Source organism: Ranitomeya variabilis, unplaced genomic scaffold, assembly GCF_051348905.1.
Source record: "Ranitomeya variabilis isolate aRanVar5 unplaced genomic scaffold, aRanVar5.hap1 Scaffold_112, whole genome shotgun sequence".
NCBI lineage: Eukaryota > Metazoa > Chordata > Amphibia > Anura > Dendrobatidae > Ranitomeya > Ranitomeya variabilis.
This window is the reverse complement of record NW_027507939.1, coordinates 185,242-210,428: the sequence shown is the minus strand read 5'-3', so window position 1 is coordinate 210,428 and position 25,187 is coordinate 185,242. Positions and strand designations below refer to the sequence as shown.

Sequence of the window (25,187 nt, the reverse complement as noted above, 5' to 3'; positions counted from 1 at the left end):
TTTAATATTCTTCATCCGAGACCAGAACTTGTCAGTATTGCCGTATAGAGCAAACGTCACGGCCTCCTATAAAGCCCAGAGGTGCGGACACGGCGTCTAGTGCCACCCTGCAGCCGTGTCACGGAGGGGCCGCTCTGCACCTGGAGGCCCCCCAGTCAGGAATGTGCAGCTCAAATGCAGGTCAGCGATTGTCTGCAGCATGTACGGTGTTAAACAGCGATCAGAGCAGAACGTTTTTAATGATACCACTTTTGTGCAGATATGTTCTTTTGATCGCCCGTTTTTGCATTTTAATGCAATGTCACGGCGACCAAAAAAATGTAATTCTGGCGTTTCAAATTTTTTTCCTCGCTACGCCGTTTAGCGATCAGGTTAATGCTTTTTATTTTTATTCATAGATTGGTCGATTATGAACGCGGCGATACCAAATATGTGTAGGTTTGATTTTTTTTTTTTATTGTTTTATTTTGGATGGGGCGAAAGGGGGGTACCAAATATGTGTAGGTTTGATTTTTTTTTTTTATTGTTTTATTTTGGATGGGGCGAAAGGGGGGTGATTTAAACTTTTATTATTTTTAAAAACATTTTTTTTTTTTTTTTACTTTTGCCATGCTTCAATAGCCTAGAAGCTGGCACCACTCGATCACCTCTGCTACATAGCAGCGATCATCAGATCTCTCCTATGTAGCTGAATTCCAGGCTTGCTATGAGCGCTGACCACAGGGGGGCACTCACAGCAGGCCGGCATCAGTAACCATAGAGGTCTCCAAGATCTCTATGGTTACTATGCAGAAGCATCGCTGACCCCCGATCATGTGACGGGGACGGCGATGAGCGCATTTCCGGCCGCGCGGCCGGAAGCGGTAGTTAAATGCCGCTGTCACAGCGGCATTTAACAGGTTAATAGCGGCGGGTGAATCGCGATTTCACCCGCCGCTATTGCGCGCACATGTCAGCTGTACAAAACAGCTGACATGTCCCGGCTTTGATGCGGGCTCAGCGCCAGAGCCCACATCAAAGCAGGGGACCAGACATGCGCCGTACTAGTACGGGGCACGTCGGGAAGGGGTTAAAGGGGTATTCCCATCTCCAAGATCCTACACCAATATGGAGCAGAAGAAAAAATTATTATTAACCCTTTTCTGACCTCGGACAGGATAGTACGTCTGAGGTCAGATCCCCGGCTTTGATGCAGGGCTCCGGCGCTGAGCCCACCTCAAAGCCGCGACATGTCAGCTGTTTTGAACAGCTGACATGTGCGCGCAATAGCGGCGAGTGGAATAACAATTCACCCGCCACTATTAACTAGTTAAATGCCGCTGTCAAACGCTGACAGCGGCATTTAACTACCGCTTCCAGCTGCGCGGCCAGAAATGCGCTCATCGCCGACCCCGTCACATGATCGGGGGTCAGCGATGCGTCGGCATAGCAACCAGAGGTCTCCTTGAGACCTCTATGGTAACTGATGCTGGCTTGCTGTGAGCGCCCCCCTGTGGTCGGCGCTCATAGCAAGCCTGGAATTCAGCTACATAGGAGCGATCTGATGATCGCTGATATATAGCAGAGCCGATCGTGTTGTGCCTGCTTCTAGCCTCCCATGGAGACTATTGAAGCATGGCAAAAGTAAAAAAAAAAAAAAGTTTTTTAAAAAAATGAAATAATAATAATAAAAAAAATAAATAATATATTAAAGTTTAAGGCTACGTTCACATTTGCGTTGTGCGCCGCAGCGTCGGGCGCCGCAGCGTCGCCGCATGCATCATGCGCCCCTATATTTAACATGGGGGCGCATGGACATGCGTCGCACTTGCGTTTTGCGCCGCATGCGTCACTGCGGCGCACGCGTCCGGGCTCAGAGGACGCAGCAAGTTGCATTTTTGCTGCGTCCAAAATCAATGAAAAAAAGGACGCATGCGGCGCAAAACGCAGCGTTGTGCATGCGTTTTTGTTTGCGTTGTGCATTGCGGCGCCGACGCAAATGTGAACGTAGCCTAAATCACCCCCTTTCGCCCCATTCAAAATAAAACAAAAATAAAATCAAACCTACACATATTTGGTATCTCCGCGTTTAGAATCGCCCGATCAATAAATCAATAAAAAAAAGCATTAACCTGATCGCTAAACGGCGTAGCAAGAAAAAAAATTTGAAACGCCAAAATTACTTTCTTTTGGTCGCAGCAATATTGCATTAAAATGCAATAACAGGCGATCAAAAGAACGTGTCTGCACCAAAATGGCATCACTAAAAACGTCAGCTCGGTGCGCAAAAAATAAGCCCTCACCCGACCCCAGATCATGAAAAATGGAGATGCTACAGATATCGGAAAATGGTGCAATTTTTGGGGTTTTTTTTTTTTTTTAGCAAAGTGTGGAATTTTTTTTTCACCCAGACACGTTTGGTGTCTATGAACTCATAATGACCTGGAGAATCATAATGGCAGGGCAGTTTTAGCATTTAGTGAAGCTAAATATTTGCAGTTATTTGCAATTTCACCGCAGTTGGAATTTTTTTTCCCATATTCTAGTACACGTCATGGTAAAACCAATGGTATCATTCAAAAGTACAACTTATCCCGCAAAAAATAAGCCCTCATATGTCCATATTGATGGAAAAATTAAAAAATAAAAAAAGTTATGGCTCTGAGAAGGAGGGGAGCGAAAAACGAGCACGGAAAAACGGAAAACCCCAAAGTCATGAAGGGGTTAACAGCGAATACCTCCAATTAGATATGTAGTGTAGTTCTTCTGATTCACCGTGTTGCTCATGTGCAGGGCATTAAGCTTAGGTATCCATGGTTTCAACCACTAACAACTGTCACTATATAAGTGGTCATAACCATGGAAACCTAAGCTTACTGCCAAGCACTGCACATGGGGTAAGCAACACAGCAAATTAGAAGAACTGTACTACATTTGTAATTGGAGATATTTGCTAATTTTATTATTACACCTACTACATATTGGGATAAAATCTTGGAGATGGGAAGACCCCTTTAAAAGGGGTTGTCGAGGATTAGAAGAACATGGCTGCTTTCTTTCATCCCCAAACATGAAGTGTGCGTGGTAACGCAGCTCCAGTCACTTCAATGGAGTTGGCGTGCAATACGACCCATGGTCAGGAGTGGCGCTGTTCCTGAAATAAAGCAGACATGTTTTTCTAACCCTGGACAACCCTTTAACAGTATTATAAATGGAGCGTGAAAGGTGGGGGCCTGGTTTAAGATTTTCCATTGGGGCCAAGGAGCCTAAAGTTTCAGTCTTGCAGGAGAGCCTCCAGATACAGGACAGTTTGCTGATCGGTTCACACCATTACTGTAAAAGGAACACTCCCAAATTATCATGTTACCCCCTCGTCTGACTGCTGGAGAGGAGGTCCAGCATGAACACCTCGGCTCCATTCAAAACGGGTTCTGCAGCGTCCAAATTTGGGATGGTGTGAGGTCCCAATGGTCGGGGAAAGGGGGAGTAACCTAAAATTTTGGGATTAACCCTTTAAAGCCGATAATTTTACAGTCCTACATCACTCTGACCTTCGGAAAATGATGTTGTAGAAATGGAAGCAGGTGGGCGAGGTCGGTGGAAGCTCGTTGGTCAGGGTGATTGTTATCCGCACGTTCTCTCCATTTCGAGTTTGGCTGAACACCTCGGTGACCTTCAAAAACAAACAAAAAAAAATCCAAAACCATCAAATGCAATCACCGTTACGTCAACTACCAGAGAGGAGTGAAAGGACAGATATTGGTGATCAGAAAGGTCATCAATGTCAGATCAAACATGGTCCCAAGTGACCCACGAGGCCTTGTCTGGTTACACGCGGCACCTCCATCACTGCCCTCCATCGATGACCCGCTGTCCTTGGAACAACTTTACCTTATTCAGTCTTTTTGGTAAAAACAACACAGTTCCATCAAACGCCCGGGCCTTCCCGATGGTTTCTTCGTGCTGGTACAGGAGGGCATACCGCAAACGCTTGGACTCCATGGCGGGGTTGAAGTCAACGTGATACTGGTACAGGGCCCACTGTGGTCGGGACACCAGCTTGATGTGGTTGGTCACAAGAGAAATGAGGGTTCCAGAGGAGCCTGCCGATATTAGGGGAGATGGTTATATTTTACCCATTTGAACCAGTCACGGAAGACGACGTGATCAGGCTCTTCTCGCCCTACTACTTGCAACAGTGACCCTATTCCCTCATCTCCTCCAGTCCCTTTCCCTGGCTGTCACCACTCACCTAACAAAAATATTCAACCCTCCCTCTCTCCCGGTATCTTTCCCTCCTCATTTACACACGCCAGTATACTTCCATTACCTAAAAAAAACATCCATTGACAAACTGTGCTACCAACTATAGACCTGTCCCTAATCTCCCTTCATCTCTAAACTCCTGGAACGCCTGGTCCACTCCCGTGCAATCCGCTATCTCTCAGATCACTCTTCTGGACCCTCTACAATGCGGCTTCCTCTCTATACACTCTACTGAAAAGTCTCTAATGATCTACTAACAGCTAAATCTAATGGTCTCTGCTCCCTGCCGATCTCCTGGATCTCTCTGCAGCATGTGACTGTGGATCATCAGCTCCTCCTCACTATGCTCCGCTCTATCGGGCTCAAGGACACCGTTCTCTCCTGGTTCTCCTCCCATCTCTGACCGCTCCGTCACTATCTTTTGCTGGCTCCTTCTCCTCCTCCTTTCATCTTCCCCTTACTGTTGGGGTTCCTCAAGGATCAGTCCTAGGCTAGTTCTCATTGTACACCACCCCTATTGGACAATCACGCCTGCATTATTACATAACACCAGTGATTGTCTTTCACTATCTCCAACATCATGTCCTCCCTCTATCTGAAACTAAACCTGTCAAAAACAGAACCCCTTGCGTTTCCTCCATCTGCGAACCTACCTATGCCCGACATTGCCATTTCCGTGTGTGGTTCTGTCAAGGTGAAAATGTATTTTCTTATATACCTTTGTATTTTTATATATATATTTATACTCTTTTTGTACTTTTATATCATATACTGTGAAACAATAAGTTTTTCCTATCTGCTAGCTAATGCAAATGTAATTGTATTAAAGATGGCCGCTAGTGTTCATTCTTCATTTTAGTCCAGCGTCCGAAGAGTTAACTTTAATTTCTTCAGAAACGAAAGTTAAGGAATGAGAAGAAAAGGAGGATCCACCAGAAGACGTCAGAACAAATCAGAAAGACTGAATGCTAGCTTAAACCCCGCCTAATGCACGCCTTCCCCTAACACTCAATATAGTATTGTGTATCTTAGAATAAAGCCAGTTGGTGTGACCTGCAGACATGTGTGGATGCACGGGGCATTAACTAAGTTTGAACCAGCTACCTGTCTGATTTATTCTTATCCGGTACCAGATGCCCTGCACACATATTAATTTGGAATGACTGGTGAAGGAAGGGTATATTGTCGTTTTACGACCCCGACAATTTTGGCGCGATCAACGTGGGGCGTGGCCAGCGATCCGAGACCCCCTGGACCCATGCCTGGATGTCTGTGGATGATACCCGTAGTGGCTGACCTCGAGGACTGATCACCCTCTTCACACGGTAAGTGGCGATCATATACACTGTATGTGTCACACTTGCTAGTGTCTCAGCCGTTATTGGTTTGTCTGTGGTCTCCTTGGGTCTGGGGAGTGACCGATCGAGTGGTGAGATCGAATGCGATCCTGTGCCACGCTCTGAACCAGCAACTGAGAGACGTCGCATCCTGTGCGATCTCTGTACACCACACCTTCTCCACCAGTCATTGTACTCCGTTCAACCACCCTGCCCGTGACTATTGTCTAGTAGTGAAGTGGAGTGAAAGATTGAGCTACTTGTAGAGTGTGGGGCGGCTTAGAGAAAGGGACAGGAGACGCAGCCTCTGTGATATTGTGCAGGCAGGTAAATAAGGCGTTCCGTGAGGGGACCACCTGTCTAGTTAGGTAACCTAAGACGTTCCGTGAGGGGACCACCTATATTTTTGTGGAGGGGTCTCATTAGGAGGCTGCCTCCCGACTGTTTGGGATATCGTGGCAGGATAGTCTGTTAATCACTGTGTTCAGGTTAGGGACAGGAAACATTGAGCGCGAGGCTCTTTTCCTAGTACGTCGAACGTGAGGCTCCGTACTGTGGAACACAGTGTTGAAGATCGCTGCCAGTGGTTTTACTGCAGAAAATCATAGTATCCTGGGAGCCAAGCTGCGTATCTTAAAGTAGAAGTCCGTACCCCACAAGTTAGATGAGGATGTCGTGGAAGTCAAGACAATGGTCACGGGAGGGCAAGAGACAGTCAAGAAGCTTATCTGCGAGTTGCAGCGAGGCTTAAAGAACAAAGGATGAAAATAGGTTGATGGAGAGGAAGGATCAGATAATATAGAACCCGTATTTGGTTATAAAATGCCTTTGAACTGTGATCTTACAGATTGTAAAATGGCCGCCGTGCCACTGATGATGAAAATGCAGTCCCAGTCAGCGCCCTGTAATGGCGGCGGAAAGAGATCTCCAGAAGCGTAGGTGTGTCCTGTTTGTGTTGTGCAGAATCCAACCTGGGTGGAGACCTGCCTTGTGTGTGCGTATGTGCCATCCTTGGGGCTCCGCCCAGACCACGGAGGATTATAGGAAAGTATTGTTGAAATTAAGTCTGGAAACTGCTGCAGTTTGTGACTGTAGAAGATACGGAGCTTTGTATCAGTGTTGCGTAGTGTACTAGATGGGAGGGGCTGTGTGAGCCGCTGCGCGACCCGTTTGCAATTTTTCCCCTCGGCGCTGCGGGCTAGAGGGATGGGGGGGGGGGTGCAGGCCATGTATTGCATTCCAAAGTTTTCTCTGTCCTTGGTTTAGTAAAGACAAGGGTTAAATCACTAGCTGTAATCATTCTTGCTCGCTCACTAGCCCCCACCTTTGCAGTTGCGAGGTCAGTGTTTCTTATCTCTATGTAATAGATCTCAGTTTCTGCCTCCTATTGTACATGCAAGTCCAGCTTCACACTCCAATACGCCTTTAACCCTGTATAGGAATCTAACTCCCTCCAAGCTTCATCATGTCAATTCTCAGATCAAGAGCTTGTTTTAATTAGAGTAGATGACAGACCCAATAAATATACTTTTATAAAACCTATCCCTGTGGGACCTTTCCCTGAAGTTACTGTTCAGTTCGTAATCTTTTCTATATGTTCGGTAAATTTACTGGGGGCAGATTTATTATTACAGTTCTGCTCCAGGATATAATTCCAAGATGATGGTCCTGATAGACCCAGATTCTCCCCCAATAATGCCTGTAGAACCAGTAAAAGTGTTTCTCAAACCTGGTGCCCCTTTTTCTAAAGTCCATCAATACCCTTTGAAATATGATCAGGAGCAGTATCTCAAGGGGTAAATACAAATGTTATTCGATAATGGTGCCCTGATACCCTGTGTTTCCCCATGTAACACGCCCTTGTTTCCTGTTGAGAAAAAAAAAAAAAAGACCCCACCCGGCCAACCCCCTGTGTACCGGCTGGTACAAGATCTACAGACAGTTAATGCAGTTACTGTTCCAGAAACTCCGGTGGTGCCTAAGCCACATACTCTTTTGTCCCAGATATCTCAGGATGCTGCTTGGTTCATAGTTATCGATCTTGCCAATGTCTTCTTCAGCATTCCATTACACCCAGATTGCCAGTTCTGTTTACATTCATTTATCAGGGATGACAATTGACGTGGACAGTTATGCCAAAGGGGGGCCAGTCATAGCCCAAGAGTGTCAGGCCTACCTTGCCACTTATGGCCCCTTGCAACCAGGAGAGACTATGGCCACCCCACACGATGTATATAGTATCCTTAACCAAGTACAACCTGGCCACATGTCCATGGCTGGACAGCTGCGACTTCGGTGTGCTATTCTCATGCCTACTAATGTGACTTTGAAAAGGTGCACTGTCCTGAACCCCGCTACTTTTCTCCTGGTTCCCCTGGATCCAAAGGGGGGAGGAGTAGGTGACATATAGGTGACATGAAAAAAGGACACTCTTTTTCTTTCTAGAATGGATCCAGAGGAACAAGATTAGGTTTCCAAATTACATGATTGTCTAGAATTGATGTCTCAGGAAACGGCTGGTCTCTAGTGTGCCTATTCTAATGCTGATTTTGAGCTTTTTGTAGATGGATCCCGTCACCAAGATGACCAAGGACGCTTCTGTACCAGATATGCTGTGGTCTCAGAACATGAGGTAATCAAGGCAGAGTCAATGCGAGCTCATATGTCTGCACAAGAAGCAGAGCTCAAGGCGCTTACAGAAGCAGAGCAAACTAGCAGAAGGTAAGACTGTAAATATCTACACTGATTCCAGGTATGCTTTTGGCATTACACACGGTTACGGGCCTATCTGGAGAGCCAGGGCCTTCCTGACAGCAAATGGCCACCCCTTTAAACGTGCTGAGGCAGTCCAGCAACTTATGAATGCACTACAGCTTCCCACCCAAGCAGGCATCATAAAGGTAAAGGCACATACAAAGGCACTGGTGGACGGACAAAGGGTAATGCACTGGCAGACCAGGCTGCCAAGAAAGCAGCAAGCACTCCTGTGGCCTCTCAAGTACATCACCTAGACACCCCACCATCTCCACTTGTGTTGAAAGACATCTTAGCCCGGTTACAAGAACAGGCAAGTAAGGAGGAGAAAGATAGGTGGCAAAAGATAGGGGCTTGCTCTGATACCGTCACTGGACTATGGGGGAGGGGTGAAAAGGTCTGCCTACCACAGGTACTGTACCCAATGATGGCACAGGTTCTGCACGAGAATGTGCACCACTCGAAGACGGCCATGTGTGACACCCTACAGAAACAATGGATTGCCCACCGGGTTTTCCACCTGCGCAGAAAGGCAGGTACAGAGCTGCATGATATGTGCCACACATAATCAGGGTAGGACAGTGAAAACCCCATCCAAACACACTCCCCGGCCCTTTACCAAATCCAGAGACTGCAGATTGATTATATTCAGTTGCCTAGGGTAAGGACGTATGAGTATGTGTTGGTCTGCATTGATTTATTTTCAGGTTGGCCAGAAGCCTACCCAGTTGCCAAAGCTACGGCTAAGACAACAGCGAAGAAACTGATGGCTGAGATCATATGCAGGTATGGAGTTCCTGAAGTCATTGAAAGCGATCGGGGTACCCATTTTACTGGAGAGATCATGTCAGAGGTAATGGCAGCACTGGGGGTAAGTCAAGCATTGCATACTCCATACCATCCGCAGAGTAGTGGAAGAGTGGAAAGACTAAATGGAACTCTTAAGCTTAAAATCCAGAAGACAATGGCAGAGACTGGTAAACCATGGACAGAATGCCTTCCTCTAGCTTTGTTTTCAGTAAGATATACCCCAAACAGGAAGACAGGACTGTCACCGTATGAGATTCTGTTTGGCAGGGGCCCCAATCTTGAATGTTTCTTTCCACAACAGTTGCAGCTCAAGTACCAGGACTTGACTAGCTATGTGCAGGCCTTACATGGACACCTTGCCAAAGTGCATTTAACCGTTTTCAGTTCTTTTCCAGACCCAGACAAGGTTCCTGGACACCATCCCTTTGTGCCAGGAGACCTGGTGTATGTGAAAAAGTTTGTGCGCAGAGATTGTCTCCAGCCGAGATTTGAAGGACCTCACACGGTGATCCTGGTCACCCCCCACTGCAGTAAAACTTGAAGGAAAGAGCACCTGGATCCACGCCTCACACTGCAAAAGAGACCGAACCAGTGTTTAATCACAGAAGTGACTGAAGGGAAATGTTGCTGTTGTTTTTGATCCTGGAACTGAGGGCTATCCTCGCCCCTACCTCTTCGGCCCCTATTGCAAAAATAAGAATCCTGGCCCCACTATTCTCTGGGTAAACCTGACAGCCCCGGTGAATATCTGGCGATTTGATTTCTGTGATGTAGTCAAGTGCTCCAAGACTGATGGTAGAGGGAATTATCCAGTTTTATATGTGTGTTACCAGAAATGACAATGATAATTGTTATTATTGGACAGATGCTGCCTGGAATACAGGGGATGATTGGGGATATAAACCTAGCGAAGCCATGTTCCCTAAGGATAGAGCGGGTAGGAGTCTTCGTGAGAGAATGCATCTAACAGCCCTTCTGCAACCACCTAGAGGCTGTAAATGGGGTAAAAGTTGTCACCCCCTCCTCCTGAATCTTGAAAACCCCCAATCTGCTGATCTGCAGACGTTTGTACTAGGAAGGCATTATAATTATGTATTTAGTAGTGGATACTATGGGAATTTAGGCCATATACAGCTCCAGGATATTAGTTTCAGACCAACCAAGGCCCCTGTTACCAGTATACCTAAAACAGGCCCAAGTGAGCGTTTGCAAAGTGTAGTTAATGAAGTGATACCCATTCCAAGTCTCAGTTGGCAAGAGGTTTTCTCCATATAAACACAAACCGCCCCAAGGAAAAACCTATGGTTAGAATGGGTGAGATACAATGTAAAAGTTCAGAATATCTCTGTAGGATGTATTGCTTGTGCTGCTGCGAATATACACCTATACACACATGCATTGCTTTTCCCTGATGACAACACCACTGCCTGTGTCATGAATCTGTTGAAAGGTTTGAAGCCCACTGATTGCCCAGATTATGTCCTACTAATTCATGAGAAACCCAAACTTAAGGTCCCAGGAGAAGTAACCGTATTAGCTGACAATTACACCTGCTATAATTCCCACGACACCACAGGTACACCAGTAGGGATCTTCGAGACAGGTTTCTGCAAAGAGAACAGTTCTCTAGATACTGATTTGCTAATTAAACATACACAATATATGTACACCAAAGATACCTGATGAACCTACCAGAAAGAGGAGAAGTCTCGATCAGCTCCACATGAGTTGTGAAGAAGATCCACTGATATATATTAATGCCATTGGAGTGCCAAAGGGGGGTGCCTGACCAGTTTAAAGCCCAGAACCAGATTTATGCCGGCATTGCTTCTATAATCCCACAGGTGCAGATTAATAAAAATGTTGAATGGATCAAATATATATATATATTACAGTGAACAAAGATTTGTCAATTATAGCTGTGATGCCTTTAAGGGTATAGTTGAGGATTTGGGCCCTAACACTTGTATGACCCGTGCTGCAACCCGACCTAAGAGTATTACACTGAATCCTGTCCAGACAAGATCACATGTAGTGACATAAGAAGCTGACACAGGATTGTGGTTGGCGGATAGTGGGGACATTAACTTTTAGGAGTAGGCTGACAGTAATCCTTTTGGGAAGGAGCTGTAGACCAGCATGTCATGTCGCCCCCACCACCAGAGAACCAACCACATCAGGTAGGGTAAGACAGATACAGGAGTATTATCCCTGGAGGCCCTCTGACTAGCTAGCTATGCAAAAACAATTGGCTGACCCTGAGAACCAACCTTTCTCATTTTACAAACAAATAATGACAATATGATGGATGTATAAGTGCACCTGGGCAGGCCTAGGTAGTTAGTGAAAGCAACTCAGACTGGCACCTTCCTCAATCAAGAAGTAGACCCACCAGAGTACGATGGTACTGATCCAAGGGAGATCCCTAAGTATGTCCCCCTCAAGAGAGTAGACAGAACCCCCCATTCTCAGATGATGCTAAGAGATTTAGTTTAGGGACAGTGGGAGAACTCCATGTGAGGTTAGTGAAGGGTTCAGCTGCCTGGAGGCCTCTCGCTAGGGGAGAGTTTCTGAGGTGTCTGGATGAAGAAATCCATCTCCCCTTTTCCCATCACATGGACAGTCTCAAAGGATCTTTCTTTAAGGGAAAAACTTAGTGTTTAGGGGGGATTGTCAAGGTGAAAATGTATTTTCTTATATACCTTTGTATTTTTATATATATATTTATATTCTTTTTGTACTTTTATATCATATACTGTGAAACAATAAGTTTTTCCTATCTGCTAGCTAATGCAAATGTAATTGTATTAAAGATGGCCGCTAGTGTTCATTCTTCATTTTAGTCCAGCGTCCGAAGAGTTAACTTTCATTTCTTCAGAAACGAAAGTTAAGGAATGAGAAGAAAAGGAGGATCCACCAGAAGACGTCAGAACAAATCAGAAAGACTGAATGCTAGCTTAAACCCCGCCTAATGCACGCCTTCCCCTAACACTCAATATAGTATTGTGTATCTTAGAATAAAGCCAGTTGGTGTGACCTGCAGACATGTGTGGATGCACGGGGCATTAACTAAGTTTGAACCAGCTACCTGTCTGATTTATTCTTATCCGGTACCAGATGCCCTGCACACATATTAATTTGGAATGACTGGTGAAGGAAGGGTATATTGTCGTTTTACGACCCCGACAGTTCCACCATTACACTCCCCAGCAACATGCCCGCTGTCTTGGGGTCATAATTGATTCATATCTTTCATTCACCCCCCACATCACTGGCTCGCTCTTGTCATCTACACAAAAACATTTCTAGAATTCGACCTTTTACTTTCAACTCGTATTCATTCTCGTCTGGACTATTGTAACGCTCTACTAATCGGCCTCCCTCTTACTAAACTCTCCCCTCTCCAATCTGTCTTGAATGTAGCAGCCAGGATCATATTCCTCACCAGCCGTTACACCGATGCCTCTACCTTGTGCCAGTCGTTGCACTGGTTACCCATCCGCTACAGAGCTCAATATAACTTATCACTCGCACCCACAAAGCGCTCCATGGCTCAGCACCACCCTACATCTCCTCCCTGGTCTCAGTCCACCACCCTACCCGTGCCCTCCGTTCTGCTAATGACCTGAGGCCAACATCCTCAATAATCAGAACCTCCCACTCCCGTCTCCAAGTCTTCTCACTACCCAGGATAATACGATTAATCCCCAATACCCACAGTTTTAGGCCATGTTCACACAGTGCGTTTTTTACCGCGGAACCGCGGCGGTTTTGCCGCTGCGGTTCCGCAGCTGTTTTCCATGCAGGGTACAGTACACTGTACCCTATGGAAAACAGGACACACTGTGCACATGGTCCGGAAATTTAAAAAAAAAGCCGTGCTGAATAGCTCCCGGAAAAAAGAAGGAGCATGTCAATTCTTCTTCCTGAACCGCAGCGGTTCTGCACCCATAGACCTCCATTGTGAGGTCAAAATCGCAGTAAAACACGCAGATCAAAAATATATCTGTGGGTTTTACTGCGGTTTGTGGTGCAGAACCGCTGCAGCCGGAAGTGCGGGGAAGCCGGCGGAAGTGCGGGGCCGGAAGTGCGTGGGCGGAGAGACATGGAGGCATACCGTCGCATGGGGATCGTGTCGGCCGTTTGATTGATTTGGTGTGTGTGTGTGTGTGTGTGTGTGTGTGTGTGTGTGTGTGTGTGTGTGTGTGCGCGCGTGTCCCCATGCGACGATAGTGCCTCCATTGTGCTAAGTCGCCGTATGGACTACTACTCCCATCCGGTATTAGGATGGGAGAGTTGTCCCTGTGTCCGGCGACTTAGCACAATAGTAAAGTTACACAAAACACCTACACACAATACACATACATGACACACAGTACAGTACATACAACACATAACAGAGTATATACTCACCAACAGCACACTTGTAGGCGAAGCCCTCGATCCTCCAGGAAAAAATCACAAAATAATAAACCAAATCCATACTCCCTGTCCGCAGAATCCATAAAACGAGTGTCCCACGCCGATCGGCTGCTCTCCGGCGATACACTGCCAGGAGCGAAGCTCCTAGCAGTGTATCGGGTGCTGTCCCGGAGCTCAATGACTCCGGCGTCTCGGTTAACAGCAGTACAGCTGCGTTGAACTTTCCCACGCAGCACTGCCGTTAAGCGAGAGAGCCGGGGTCAATGACCGCCGGTAAACTCGCGCATGCGCAGTGACACACCGACAGGAACTATGGCTCCTGTCAGTGTGTTGCTGCATCCGTGGAGAGCAGACATATCTCTGGATGTGTCTGTTCTCCATGGAAAATCTTCGTGGGATACGTGGCACTGAAATACGTGGCACGTGGCACTGAAATACGTGGCACGTGGCACTGAAATACGTGGCACTGAAATACGTGGCACTGAAATACGTGGCACGTGGCACTTAAATACGTGGCACGTGGCACTTAAATAGGTGGCACGTGGCACTTAAATACGTGGCACTTAAATACGTGGCACGTGGCACTTAAATACGTGGCACGTGGCACTTAAATACGTGGCACGTGGCACTTAAATACGTGCCACGTATCACGTGGCACTGAAATACGTGATACGTGGCACTTAGGCTATGTTCACATTTGCGTTGTGCGCCGCAGCGTCGGCGCCGCAACACACAACGCAAAGTAAAACGCAGCAAAACGCATGCACAACGCTGCGTTTTGCGCCGCATGCGTCCTTTTTTCGATTGATTTTGGACGCAGCAAAAATGCAACTTGCTGCGTCCTCTGCGCCCGGATGCGTGCGCTGCAGTGACGCATGCGGCGCAAAACGCGGAGCGCTGTCATTCAAAACACGTCCACTCATTTTGGTGTTTAGTCCCAAAATGGAGGATGGAAGAAGAAAAGGGTTGGACAAGGAAATGACATCATTTCTTTTTTTTTTTTCCCCCCCCACTGCAGTAAACTTTATTTCTGTCAAACACAGACAATCTGCAGACAAAACTGCATCAAAAAACGCACTAAAAAACGCACTAAAAAACGCACCAAAAACGCACCAAAAACGCACCTGCGTTTTCTGCAGAGACCTGCAGTTTCAGTCAGGAAAAAAAAAAGGATGGAAATCCTGAACGTGTGAACATAGCCTGAAGCGTGCCATAAAAGTGCATTTCTTCAGACTGGCCTACCGCCTCAACTCATTTTTTAACTATCACTGTGTTGCTCATTCAACATTTTCTTCATAACCAGGTTCCTCGCATCATGTTCTCACACGCTTTATGCATTTAATAGCCTCTGTGTCTGTACGGTTACATATTCTGGCTGATAACCGGTTCATGCAGCTTAACAAGAACACCCGATTTCTTACACTATGGCTGGTCCGAACAATGAAAGCAATTGTCACCATTCACCTCTCCTGTCTCCCCTATTTCCTCAGACTGTAGCTTGCGAGCAGCAGGGCCCTCTCTCCTCTTGGTGTCTGTTGTTTATGTGACTGTTAGGTTGTAATGTTTATTATCTGTACAATTTCCCCTGTAAAATGTAAAGTGCTGTGGAATATGTTGGGGCTATAGAAAGAAAATATTTTTGCATTTCTCAGTCCATTCAGTTGCTTTCTTAAGACACCTAATCTGGCTGTTCGCACAAATGTCATCATGTGAAGCCTGTTCCTCACCGCTGCTCTAATCTGATTGCAGTGGCGACACCACTTCAATAGCGCACATCACCGCTGCAGTCAATCATGTAGATGGCAGGAGCTGCCGTGCCCAGTGATTGGCTGCAGCAGTGATGTGCGCTTTTGATGTGGTGTCACTGCTACAGCAGAAAAGCAAATAGGAGCAGCGGCAGAGAACAGGCGGAGGACCGGGGTAAGATGAGTACTGCTTGCCTTTTCCTTTCTATCTTTTGGGGCCCCTTTTCCAGTAGTGTAAAAACCCCCGTCACCTCTATTGATTTCTCATTTCCAATTATTTGGCATAAAAAGACTCCAATCGCCCAGCGAGATTTGGGGACCAGAGACATGCATGTTTTAACCCTTCATGTGCAGCTTTTTGACTTGGTGATAACTAGATGACAAACCCAGGAGTTGTAGAGGTGGAAACATGTTTGTCATCCAGCTTTCCACAGAACAGCAAGAAACAACAAGATAAGTGGAAAAAGATTCGAGGACGCGATTACCTGCTTTCGATTTTTGGACGTGCTCGATAGTCTGCCGGGTGTTCACCCCGACGTCATGGAAGTCGCGCCTACGGCCGCCCCGTTCCCCGATAGACACTTCTGCAAGTCCGGCTGACACCTGCAGAACTAAGCGAAAGAAAAAGGTTTGTTAAACTATTAGCTACACAGGTCTCCCTTACACATACAGGGGGTCACAGGACAGAAAAGGGGCCCCCAATACTGCACAGTGGCGGCAGGAAGCATCCTGTGAGACTACACCAGGAGGCCTCTCATCCTAGCAATCAGTAGGGGCCCCACAGCCGGACCCCAGCATCCAGCAAGTTCTTACTTATCCTGTGAATAGGTGATCACTTCCCATATTTGGAATAACCTTTTATAGGATTGTCTGGGATTATAACCATACAATTATTATTTGTGGTTGAAATATTCAGCCTGTCCAGTTATGAAGCAGCACCGACTGTGAATCAATGTCTCCTGCTGATGTGCAAATGGAGCAACAGGCAAATAGGCAATTAGCAAGACAGCCCCTATAAAGGTGTGGTTCTGCAGGGCTGACCACAGACCATTTCTCTGTTCTCATCCTTTTTGGCAGCTTTGGACACTTTTGCATTTTGTCATTGCTCTCACCCTTTGAGGTACTGTACAGTAGCATGAGCCGGTGTCAACAACCCACAGAAGTGTCTCAGGTAGCGCAACTCATCCAGGATGGCACAGCAATGAGAGCTGTAGCAAGAAGGGTAGCTGGGTCTGAGCAGTGTCCAGAGCATGGAGCAGATACCAGGAGACAGGCCAGTACACCAGGAGATGTGGAGGGCATCAACCCACCAGCAGGACCGCTACCTCCTCCTTTGGGCAACGAGGAGCAAGGGGAACAGTGCTAGAGCCCTGCAAAATGACCTCCAGCAGGCCACTAACATCCATTTGTCTGCTCAAACTGTCATATACAGACTCCATGAGAGTGGTGGTATAGGGGCCCGGTGAATCCAGAAGTGGGTGTTGTGCTTACAGCCCAACACCATGCAGGGCTATTGACATTTGCCAGAGAACACCAAGATTAGCAGATGAGACATTGGTGCCCTGTGCTCTTCACGGACGAGAGCAGGTTCACATTGAGCACGTGACAGAGTCAAGAGGCACCGTGGAGAACGTTCTGCTGCCTGCAACATCCTCCAGGATGACTGTAACGGTGTAAGAAGGCATTTCTTTGGAGGGCCGCACAGCCCTCCATGTGCTCGCCAGAGATACCCTGACTGCTATTAGGTACCGGGAGGAGATCCTCAGACCCATTGTGAGACCATGTGGAGGTGTGCTGGGCCCTGGGTTCCTTCAGATGCAGAACAATGCCAGACCTCATGTGGCTGGAGTGTGTCAGCAGTTCCTGCAAGATGAAGGCATTGAAGCTATGGACTGGCCTGCCCATTCCCCTGACCAGAATCGAATCGAGCACATCTGGGACATCATGTCTTGTTCAGTCCACCAACACCATGTTACATCACAGACTGTCCAGGAGTTGACAGATGATTTAATCCAGGTCTGGGAGGAGATCCCTCAGGAGAACATCTGCCACATCATCAGCAGCATGCCCAGGCATTATAAGAAGGTCATACAGGCACGTGGAGGTCACACACACTACTGAGCATCACTTCATTGTCATGAGGCATTTCCACTGAAGTTGGATCAACCTGTAATTTGATTTTCCACTTTGATTTTGAGCTTCATTCTAAATCCAGACCTCCATGGGATATTAGTTGTGATTTACGATGGTAATTTTTAGGTTTTATTGTTTTCAATGCATTTCACCATGTAATGAAAAAGATTTGTAACTGGAATATTTCATTCAGTGATATCTGGGATATGGTGCTTTAGTGTCCCCTTATTTTTTTTGAGCATTGTACATACCATATATCTTTTTACAAATTATTTAAAGCCACAAAAATAATATATATATGCACATACTATACACATAATAATTATAAATATATTGTATCATATTTGTGGTTTGGGAAATTTTCAATAAAAAAAAGATTTTTTTTCCGAAAATGTTCAAACCACAAATATTTCTAAAAAACTTCATTTTTATAATACGATAAATAAAATAATGGTATTGCCCTATTCCTGAGATCTGTAGCTGGAGCTGTGCGAGGTCTTCCTTATTGTGGGGCGAACTTCTGTTTTTATTGGTACCATTTAGGGGTACGTACAACATCCGGATTCGTTTTTTTTCTTCCCCAAGTGGGAGATGACCAAAAGACGCTGATATATTGCAGAGACACCAGAAAAGCTTACACATATACATATGTATATCTATATTTTTGGGATGAGGACAATCTGCTCCCAGCACCACAGGGATTGCACCTGTATAAATGCAGCAATGAATTACAGCAGCATCTAAAAACTGTTCACACAGCAGTGATCAGAGCTGTCTCCGATCTCGGCTGTTAGAGGCTGGTGCCAGCTATGCAACACCGGTCCGCACACCTGCATCCCATATGAGGACTATCAGCACTTCCTAGGTCAGGATAGTGTTAAAGGGGGAACGGGAAATGTCACGATATGGTATGAAATATCATATAAGTTTAGTTCTGTTGCTAGCATGCTGTGGGTTAAAAAACCCCCTTCCCTTTCATTCAGCCAAGAGCTGCCTTGCCAATGTATGTGAGAGGGGAGTTTTATTGAAGAAAGGTATTTACGACTGGCATAGCTGCAAGGGAAATTGGTACTAGCAGGAACTGTTAGAGAAACTTCTAGAACCATGCGGTCCTTTGTTCTGTTATTGTGAGATATTAGACAAACTATTTGGGATAGTAGAATGATAAATACATATTCTTGATCTCCATCGAAGCATCTACCCATCACTCTAAACACAGTCGTCTAACTCCATCGGGGGAAGAAGTAGTGATTGCTCTGTACATAACAGGACATATTTGACCTCATTAGAAAGCCCACGGTAATCTGAGATGAATGCTGGGTATGATATGATTCTGACATGTCCTGTAGCGAAGATACCAGCATTAGATATCTTTAGGGGACATTTAGTTACACTGAAGAAAGAGGCGGGCGATCTCAACACAGCCCTTTCTGTGAGGTCACAGGCTGTAGGTTATAAAGTTGATGGCAGGCTTCCAGGGGGGGAGTTGTGAGTTTTTACCTGAAGCGACCAGACTGCGAGTGCCAATGCACTGGGATAGATGGAAAGCTCTCCTAGCCTGTTGCCTGCAAATGCAATGATCTGAGAATATGTGAGTGTTACCTTTTCTTCATTTAATCCTTTTATTTTTATAATTACCTTGTACATATTTGCAATTGTCTCATTTGTAACATCTTTGTAAAATATTTTGATAAACACTGCATAAACTTTATGGGTATATTATTTCATGCCAGTTATTTCTCCATGCTCTAAACCGTACCCTGTCTCTGAAGGGAATTACGCTACTGTTTGGGTTAGCTCCAGACCCGTTCAATTGGAGCTGGTGGCAGCGACCGTGTGCAGGCTTTTGGGGGTCACTGTAGCGACTGCGGCTTGATAATTATTGTTCCTGCCTGAGTGGGAGTAGTTATCGCGTTGCTGCAGTGCGCCCAATAGCCAGTACATAGCAGGCAGCCTTTCTGGCGAATAATCACCCTAGGTGCAGTACCTAATCTGACCTGACAAAAGGGGGGCGCCAGAGAGCTGCAAGGTTTAAGTGGAACTGTAAGCGGGATACACAAATCCCTGCAGTTCATGGTATATTGAAGAGCAGTGGGATACCTAAAACAAGCCCCTGCTGTAAACAAGAGGTCAATAGCCTCGTGTGTGTTTTTTTTTCATCACATTGTGGCAGTGGAGGGATAACTAGGATAAGCCCCCTGCACATGTGATAGCCGTCTGCTGGTCTAAAGTCACCCCAATCCGTGACATATTGTAGGCAGCGGCTAAGGGATCTTGACAGTCACGGTGTGAATCGTGACATATTGGTGGCAAGGCGGTGGGATATTAGAGCATTAGTGATTTGGTTTGAGCAATCATTCCTCTCACTAAAAACTTGCAGAAAGTTCTTGCGAGAACTCTGCGCAAATAAGTTTGGAGAAAGAACTCAGTGTTTATTAGTCTTGAGACAATTGTGTGTACTGGTAATTATCCCCTCCCTTTTTCTACGTTTTTCTATCCTATCTTTTATTTGGCAACCATGGTTGGGCTGGGAGAAGCCTTTTATGAGCAGCAGACCAGAGACACCCTTGTTGCCTTATGCAGGTCACAGCACATTGACTATGCAAGCAAAAACAAAAGCGAACTGGTCGCAGCCCTGATGCAATGGGAAGCCGCTCTAGACCACTAACAGAGCCCAGAAGCCGCAGATGCCAGCACAAGCGAACATGGTGCTGCAGCAGAGGTCCAACCACTGAATACGGGCCCTACTGGCAACCAAGGGGGCGCAGACCTCCTCCTGCAGCTGGCTCTGCAACAATGCTCCGCAGATGACCTGGACCGACATCTGCAGCTGATCCAGCAATACCAAGAGAGCTGAGCGAGAGGCCCAGGCCCAGCGAGCCGAGCGAGAGGCCCAGCGAGCCGAGCGAGAGGCCCAAGCGGAGAGGGAGTACCAGCTGCAGATGGCCCAACTACAAATGCAGGGGGGTCGTCCCAGTCCAGTCGTGAGCCCAGCAGCGCTCAGATACCGAAGCCCCGGCCTGACCACTTTCCTGTTATGGAAAAGGATGGGGACTTGGACACGTTTCTGCGGGCCTTTGAGAAAGCCTGCAGACAGTACCAGCTGCCTACACAAGAATGGGCACGGTACCTTACACCAGGGCTGAGAGGAAAAGCTCTGGAGGCGTTTGCTGCCCTCCCTCAAGAACAAGATGGTGACTATGAGGCCATCAAGCAGGCTCTGATAGCCAAGTACCAGCTTACACCCGAGGTGTACCGTAAAAAGTTTAGGACCCTCCAACGTGGCCCACACGACAGTTACAGTGATGTGGTGCATGGACTGGGGACCCACTTTGACCAGTGGACCCAAGGACTGGCAGTAACCACTTTTGCCCAGCTGCGAGACCTGATGATCAAAGACCAGTTCTTCCATCTTTGCCCAACTGAGGTGCGACAGTTCGTGATGGACCAAGAACCCAAAGACGTGACGAAAGCAGCGCAGATTGCCGATGCCTATGAGGCCAACCGTAGATCGGAAGTGCGGAAGCCAGTCACCTCCAGCTGGAGAGGGGGTAAGCCTGCATCCAACGCCAGTACCCCTGCCAGCCAACATACCAGAGGTCCTGTCCCCGTGGCCAACAGCACCAGACCTACCACCGAACTTCGCCAGTGTTACCACTGCCGGTAGACTGGACACCTCAGTCACCGATGTCCAGCCAAGCAGAAGAACCCCTCATCCCAGGCCCCAGGGCCTAATGCAGCAGTTCTTTTGGTGGGTGGTGTGGCTGGGAGGGTGTGTGACAACGTACAGCCCGTCACTGTGGGAGGTCGTGTTGCTACAGGCCTCAAGGACACCGGGGCTGAACAAACCCTCATCCGACCCGAACTGGCGGCCCCTGAAGAAATCATTCCGGGGAAAACCCTAACTGTCACTGGGATTGGGGGCATCAGCTGTCCCTTACCGATGGCCCGGGTTTTTATTGATTGGGGTGCTGGGAGCGGGGTGAAGGAAGTGGGGCTGTCTGATAATTTGCCCACTGATGTTTTGTTGGGGACTGATTTGGGGAGGTTGGTTGCATACTTCGTGGATGACCCTCCTCCCCAATCTACTAATGAGGGTAAAGTTAACCCTGGTGATGATGATGATGATGATGGGAAGTCGCATGTGTTACCTGACCATGCTTTATCTTGTAATATTGCATCTGATAACCATTTTTTCCCTAGGATTGATAGTGGAAATGTTGTACCTGTGCCAACTGTATCTGATAATGATGTTTCTATGAAAGTTGATGTGTCCATAGGTACAGGAGTGCTCAGCCCCGTCGCTCTGCGGAGTGAGACGGCTGAGGAACCCCTAGCAGGGGCAAGTGTCGGTGCTACGAGAAATGGGGAGATACATGGGAACCGTGAGGAAGGTGATGCCATGCAATTGACCAGTGCCACCGAGGAAGGTAACTGGCCCATAAGTAGCAATGCTCCTGAGGTAATGGGGGTGGACGGGGAGGTAGAACCCGTAGCAGCGTCGGCTGATGGGTCTGTAGAAACCCCCGGGGAGACAGCCTACGTAGCTGCTGTCACCCGCAGTCAGAGTGCCCGAAACGCAGATAACTGTCTGCCTTCCGGACCCTCCTCAGTCATCAGTGTGACTGAACCAGAGGTGGACCCAGAGCAGGTCCCAGAGGGCTCCCGTGGGGAAGGGACCCTGACGTCACTTCTGGCTTCCCCTAGCCAGGAGTTTCAGGCCGCTCTGCACGCAGATGCGAGCCTAGAGAGTTTGAGACAACTCGCCGGGACGTCATTCTCCGAAACTGATAAGGAGAAGGTGTTCTGGGAAGGAGGAAGGTTGTACCGGGAGACAGTACCCGGAGAATCACAAAAGGAGTGGTTGAGGGAAAGACAGCTGGTCGTCCCACAGCAATTCCGGGGTGAGTTGTTGCGGATTGCCCATGAGATCCCGCTAGCTGGACACTTGGGGATCAGCAAAACTAAGGCCCGGCTGTCTCAACACTTCTATTGGCCTAAGATGGGGACAGATGTGTCAAACTACTGCCGCTCCTGTGTCACCTGTCAAAGAGTGGGGAAGGCGGGGCCTGCTCTTAAGGCTCCCCTGATCCCTTTGCCAGTGATAGAGGAGCCTTTCCAGAGGATTGCGGTGGACATTGTGGGCCCGCTGGCCGTCTCCAGCAGCTCTGGAAAGCGATTTATTCTTACTGTGGTAGACTACGCTACCCGGTACCCAGAGGCAGTAGCTCTGTCATCAACTAGGGCAGATAAGGTGGCGGATGCCCTGTTGGCCATCTTTTCACGTGTAGGATTTCCCAGGGAAATGCTTACTGATCGAGGGACCCAATTTATGTCTCACCTAATGGAGGCTCTCTGTAAGAAAATGCAGGTGAAGCACCTGGTATCGAGTGCGTATCACCCACAGACCAATGGCTTGTGTGAACACTTCAATGGTACCCTCAAACAGATGCTACGCATGCTGGTTGAGACACAAGGGCGCGCCTGGAGCGGTACCTCCCACACCTGCTATTCGCTTACCGAGAGGTTCCGCAGGCCTCGACGGGGTTCTCCCCCTTCGAGCTCCTGTACGGCAGGCGAGTCCGGGGACCCCTTGGGTTGGTAAGAGAATCCTGGGAAGAGGAGCCGAACCCTTCTGAAGTGTCCATAGTGGAGTATGTCATGCGCTTCCGTGACAAGATGCAGACCTTGACGCAGTTGGTGCATGACAACATGACGCAGGCTCAGGCTGATCAGAAGCACTGGTACGACCAGAACGCCCGGGAGCGGACCTACCACGTGGGTCAAAAGGTGTGGGTGCTGGTTCCTGTACCAACGGATAAGCTTCAGGCAGCCTGGGAGGGCCCGTACGTCGTCCACCAACAGCTCAACCCGGTCACCTACGTGGTCACGCTTGACCACACTCGGGGTAGGCGAAAGGCCTTTCACGTCAACATGATGAAGGCTCATCACGAACGTGAACCTTTCGTCCTACCGGTCTGCAGCGCACCCGAAGACGGGGAGGAAGACACCCTCCTGGACATGCTGGCCCAAGCCAAGGCCCGTGGGTCCATTGAGGACGTGGAGGTAAGCGCCTCGCTAGATGAACCACAGCGGTTGCAGTTGCAAACCACACTGGAACCCTTCCGGGTCGTGTTCTCCAACCGGCCTGGAAGGACTGAGTTAGCGGTCCACGAGGTGGACACCGGGAATCACGCCCCACTACGGCGAACACCCTATCGAATCTCTGACCAGGTGCAGCAGATTATGCGCCAGGAGATCGATGAGATGTTACAGCTGGGGGTGATTCGACGGTCAAAGAGCGCGTGGGCCTCACCGGTAGTTCTCGTGCCAAAGAAGGACCGGACCACCCGGTTCTGCGTGGACTACAGGGGGCTCAACGCCATTACAGCCTCTGACGCGCACCCAATGCCGCGCATCGAGGAGCTGCTTGAGAAGTTAGCTGGCGCAAAATACCTGACAATAATGGATCTGAGTCGCGGATACTGGCAGATTCCCCTGAGCCCCGAGGCGCAGGAGAAGTCCGCCTTTATCACACCCTTTGGACTGTACGAGTCCACGGTCATGCCCTTCGGCATGAAGAATGCCCCTGCCACTTTCCAGCGGATGGTCAATCTCCTGCTTCAGGGACTGGAGAAGTATGCTGTGGCGTACTTAGATGACATTGCCATCTTCAGTCCCTCCTGGGATGAACACCTGCAGCATCTCGAGGAGGTGCTCGGGCGAATTCACCGAGCAGGACTGACTATCAAGCCGGGAAAGTGCCAGATGGGCATGAGGGAGGTTCACTACCTGGGGCACCGGGTAGGCGGAAACACCCTAAAACCAGAGCCTGACAAAGTGGGCGTGATCGTGAACTGGCCCACTCCCAGGACCAAGAAACATGTGATGTCCTTCCTGGGCACTGCAGGGTACTATAGGCGCTTCGTGCAGCACTATAGTAGCCTGGCAAAACCTTTGACGGACCTCACCAGGAAGAAGCTACCCCACATCGTCAACTGGACAGATGGCTGTGAGGGGGCCTTCCAGGCGTTGAAAACAGCACTGTGCAACGCCCCTGTGTTGAAAGCAGTCGACAGCAGTCGACCGTTCTTGGTACAGACCGACGCCAGCGAGTTTGGCCTTGGTGCTGTGCTCAGCCAGGTTGACTCGGAGGACCAAGAGCACCCCGTGTTGTACCTGAGCCGGAAACTTTTGCCGAGGGAAGTGGCCTACTCCACCATCGAGAAGGAGTGCCTGGCCATAGTCTGGGCCCTGCAGCGCTTGCAGCCCTACTTGTACGGTCGCACCTTCACGGTGGTGACCGACCACAACCCTCTGCGCTGGCTAAGCACCATGTGTGGAACCAACGGCAGGTTGCTACGCTGGAGCCTTGCCCTTCAGCAATTTGACTTCACCATTGAACACAAAGCGGGCAGGGAGCATGGGAATGCAGATGGACTGTCCCGCCAGGGTGAACCCACGGAGGTGCGCATGGAGGTATACCGAGAGGTTCTGCCGCCGTAGCGCACGCAAAAAGGGGGAGGTGTCACGATATGGTATGAAATATCATATAAGTTTAGTTCTGTTGCTAGCATGCTGTGGGTTAAAAAAACCCCTTCCCTTTCATTCAGCCAAGAGCTGCCTTGCCAATGTATGTGAGAGGGGAGTTTTATTGAAGAAAGGTATTTACGACTGGCATAGCTGCAAGGGAAATTGGTACTAGCAGGAACTGTTAGAGAAACTTCTAGAACCATGCGGT

At 48.2% G+C, this 25,187-nt stretch overlaps 1 protein-coding gene across 4 annotated transcripts in view; it reads right to left on the bottom strand.

The window, feature by feature from the left end:
- Positions 1 to 25,187, bottom strand: part of LOC143789172 (piwi-like protein 1) — a 101,470-nt gene that overhangs the window by 64,213 nt on the left and 12,070 nt on the right. For all 4 annotated transcript variants that reach the window (XM_077278961.1, XM_077278960.1, XM_077278962.1 and 1 more), the window contains 3 exons: positions 15,799 to 15,924; positions 3,871 to 4,082; positions 3,531 to 3,652 (listed from right to left, as the gene is read on the bottom strand). In XM_077278961.1, coding sequence (XP_077135076.1) covers positions 3,531 to 3,652; positions 3,871 to 4,082; positions 15,799 to 15,924 — 460 coding nt within the window. The remainder of the gene's footprint in view (positions 1 to 3,530; positions 3,653 to 3,870; positions 4,083 to 15,798; positions 15,925 to 25,187) is intronic.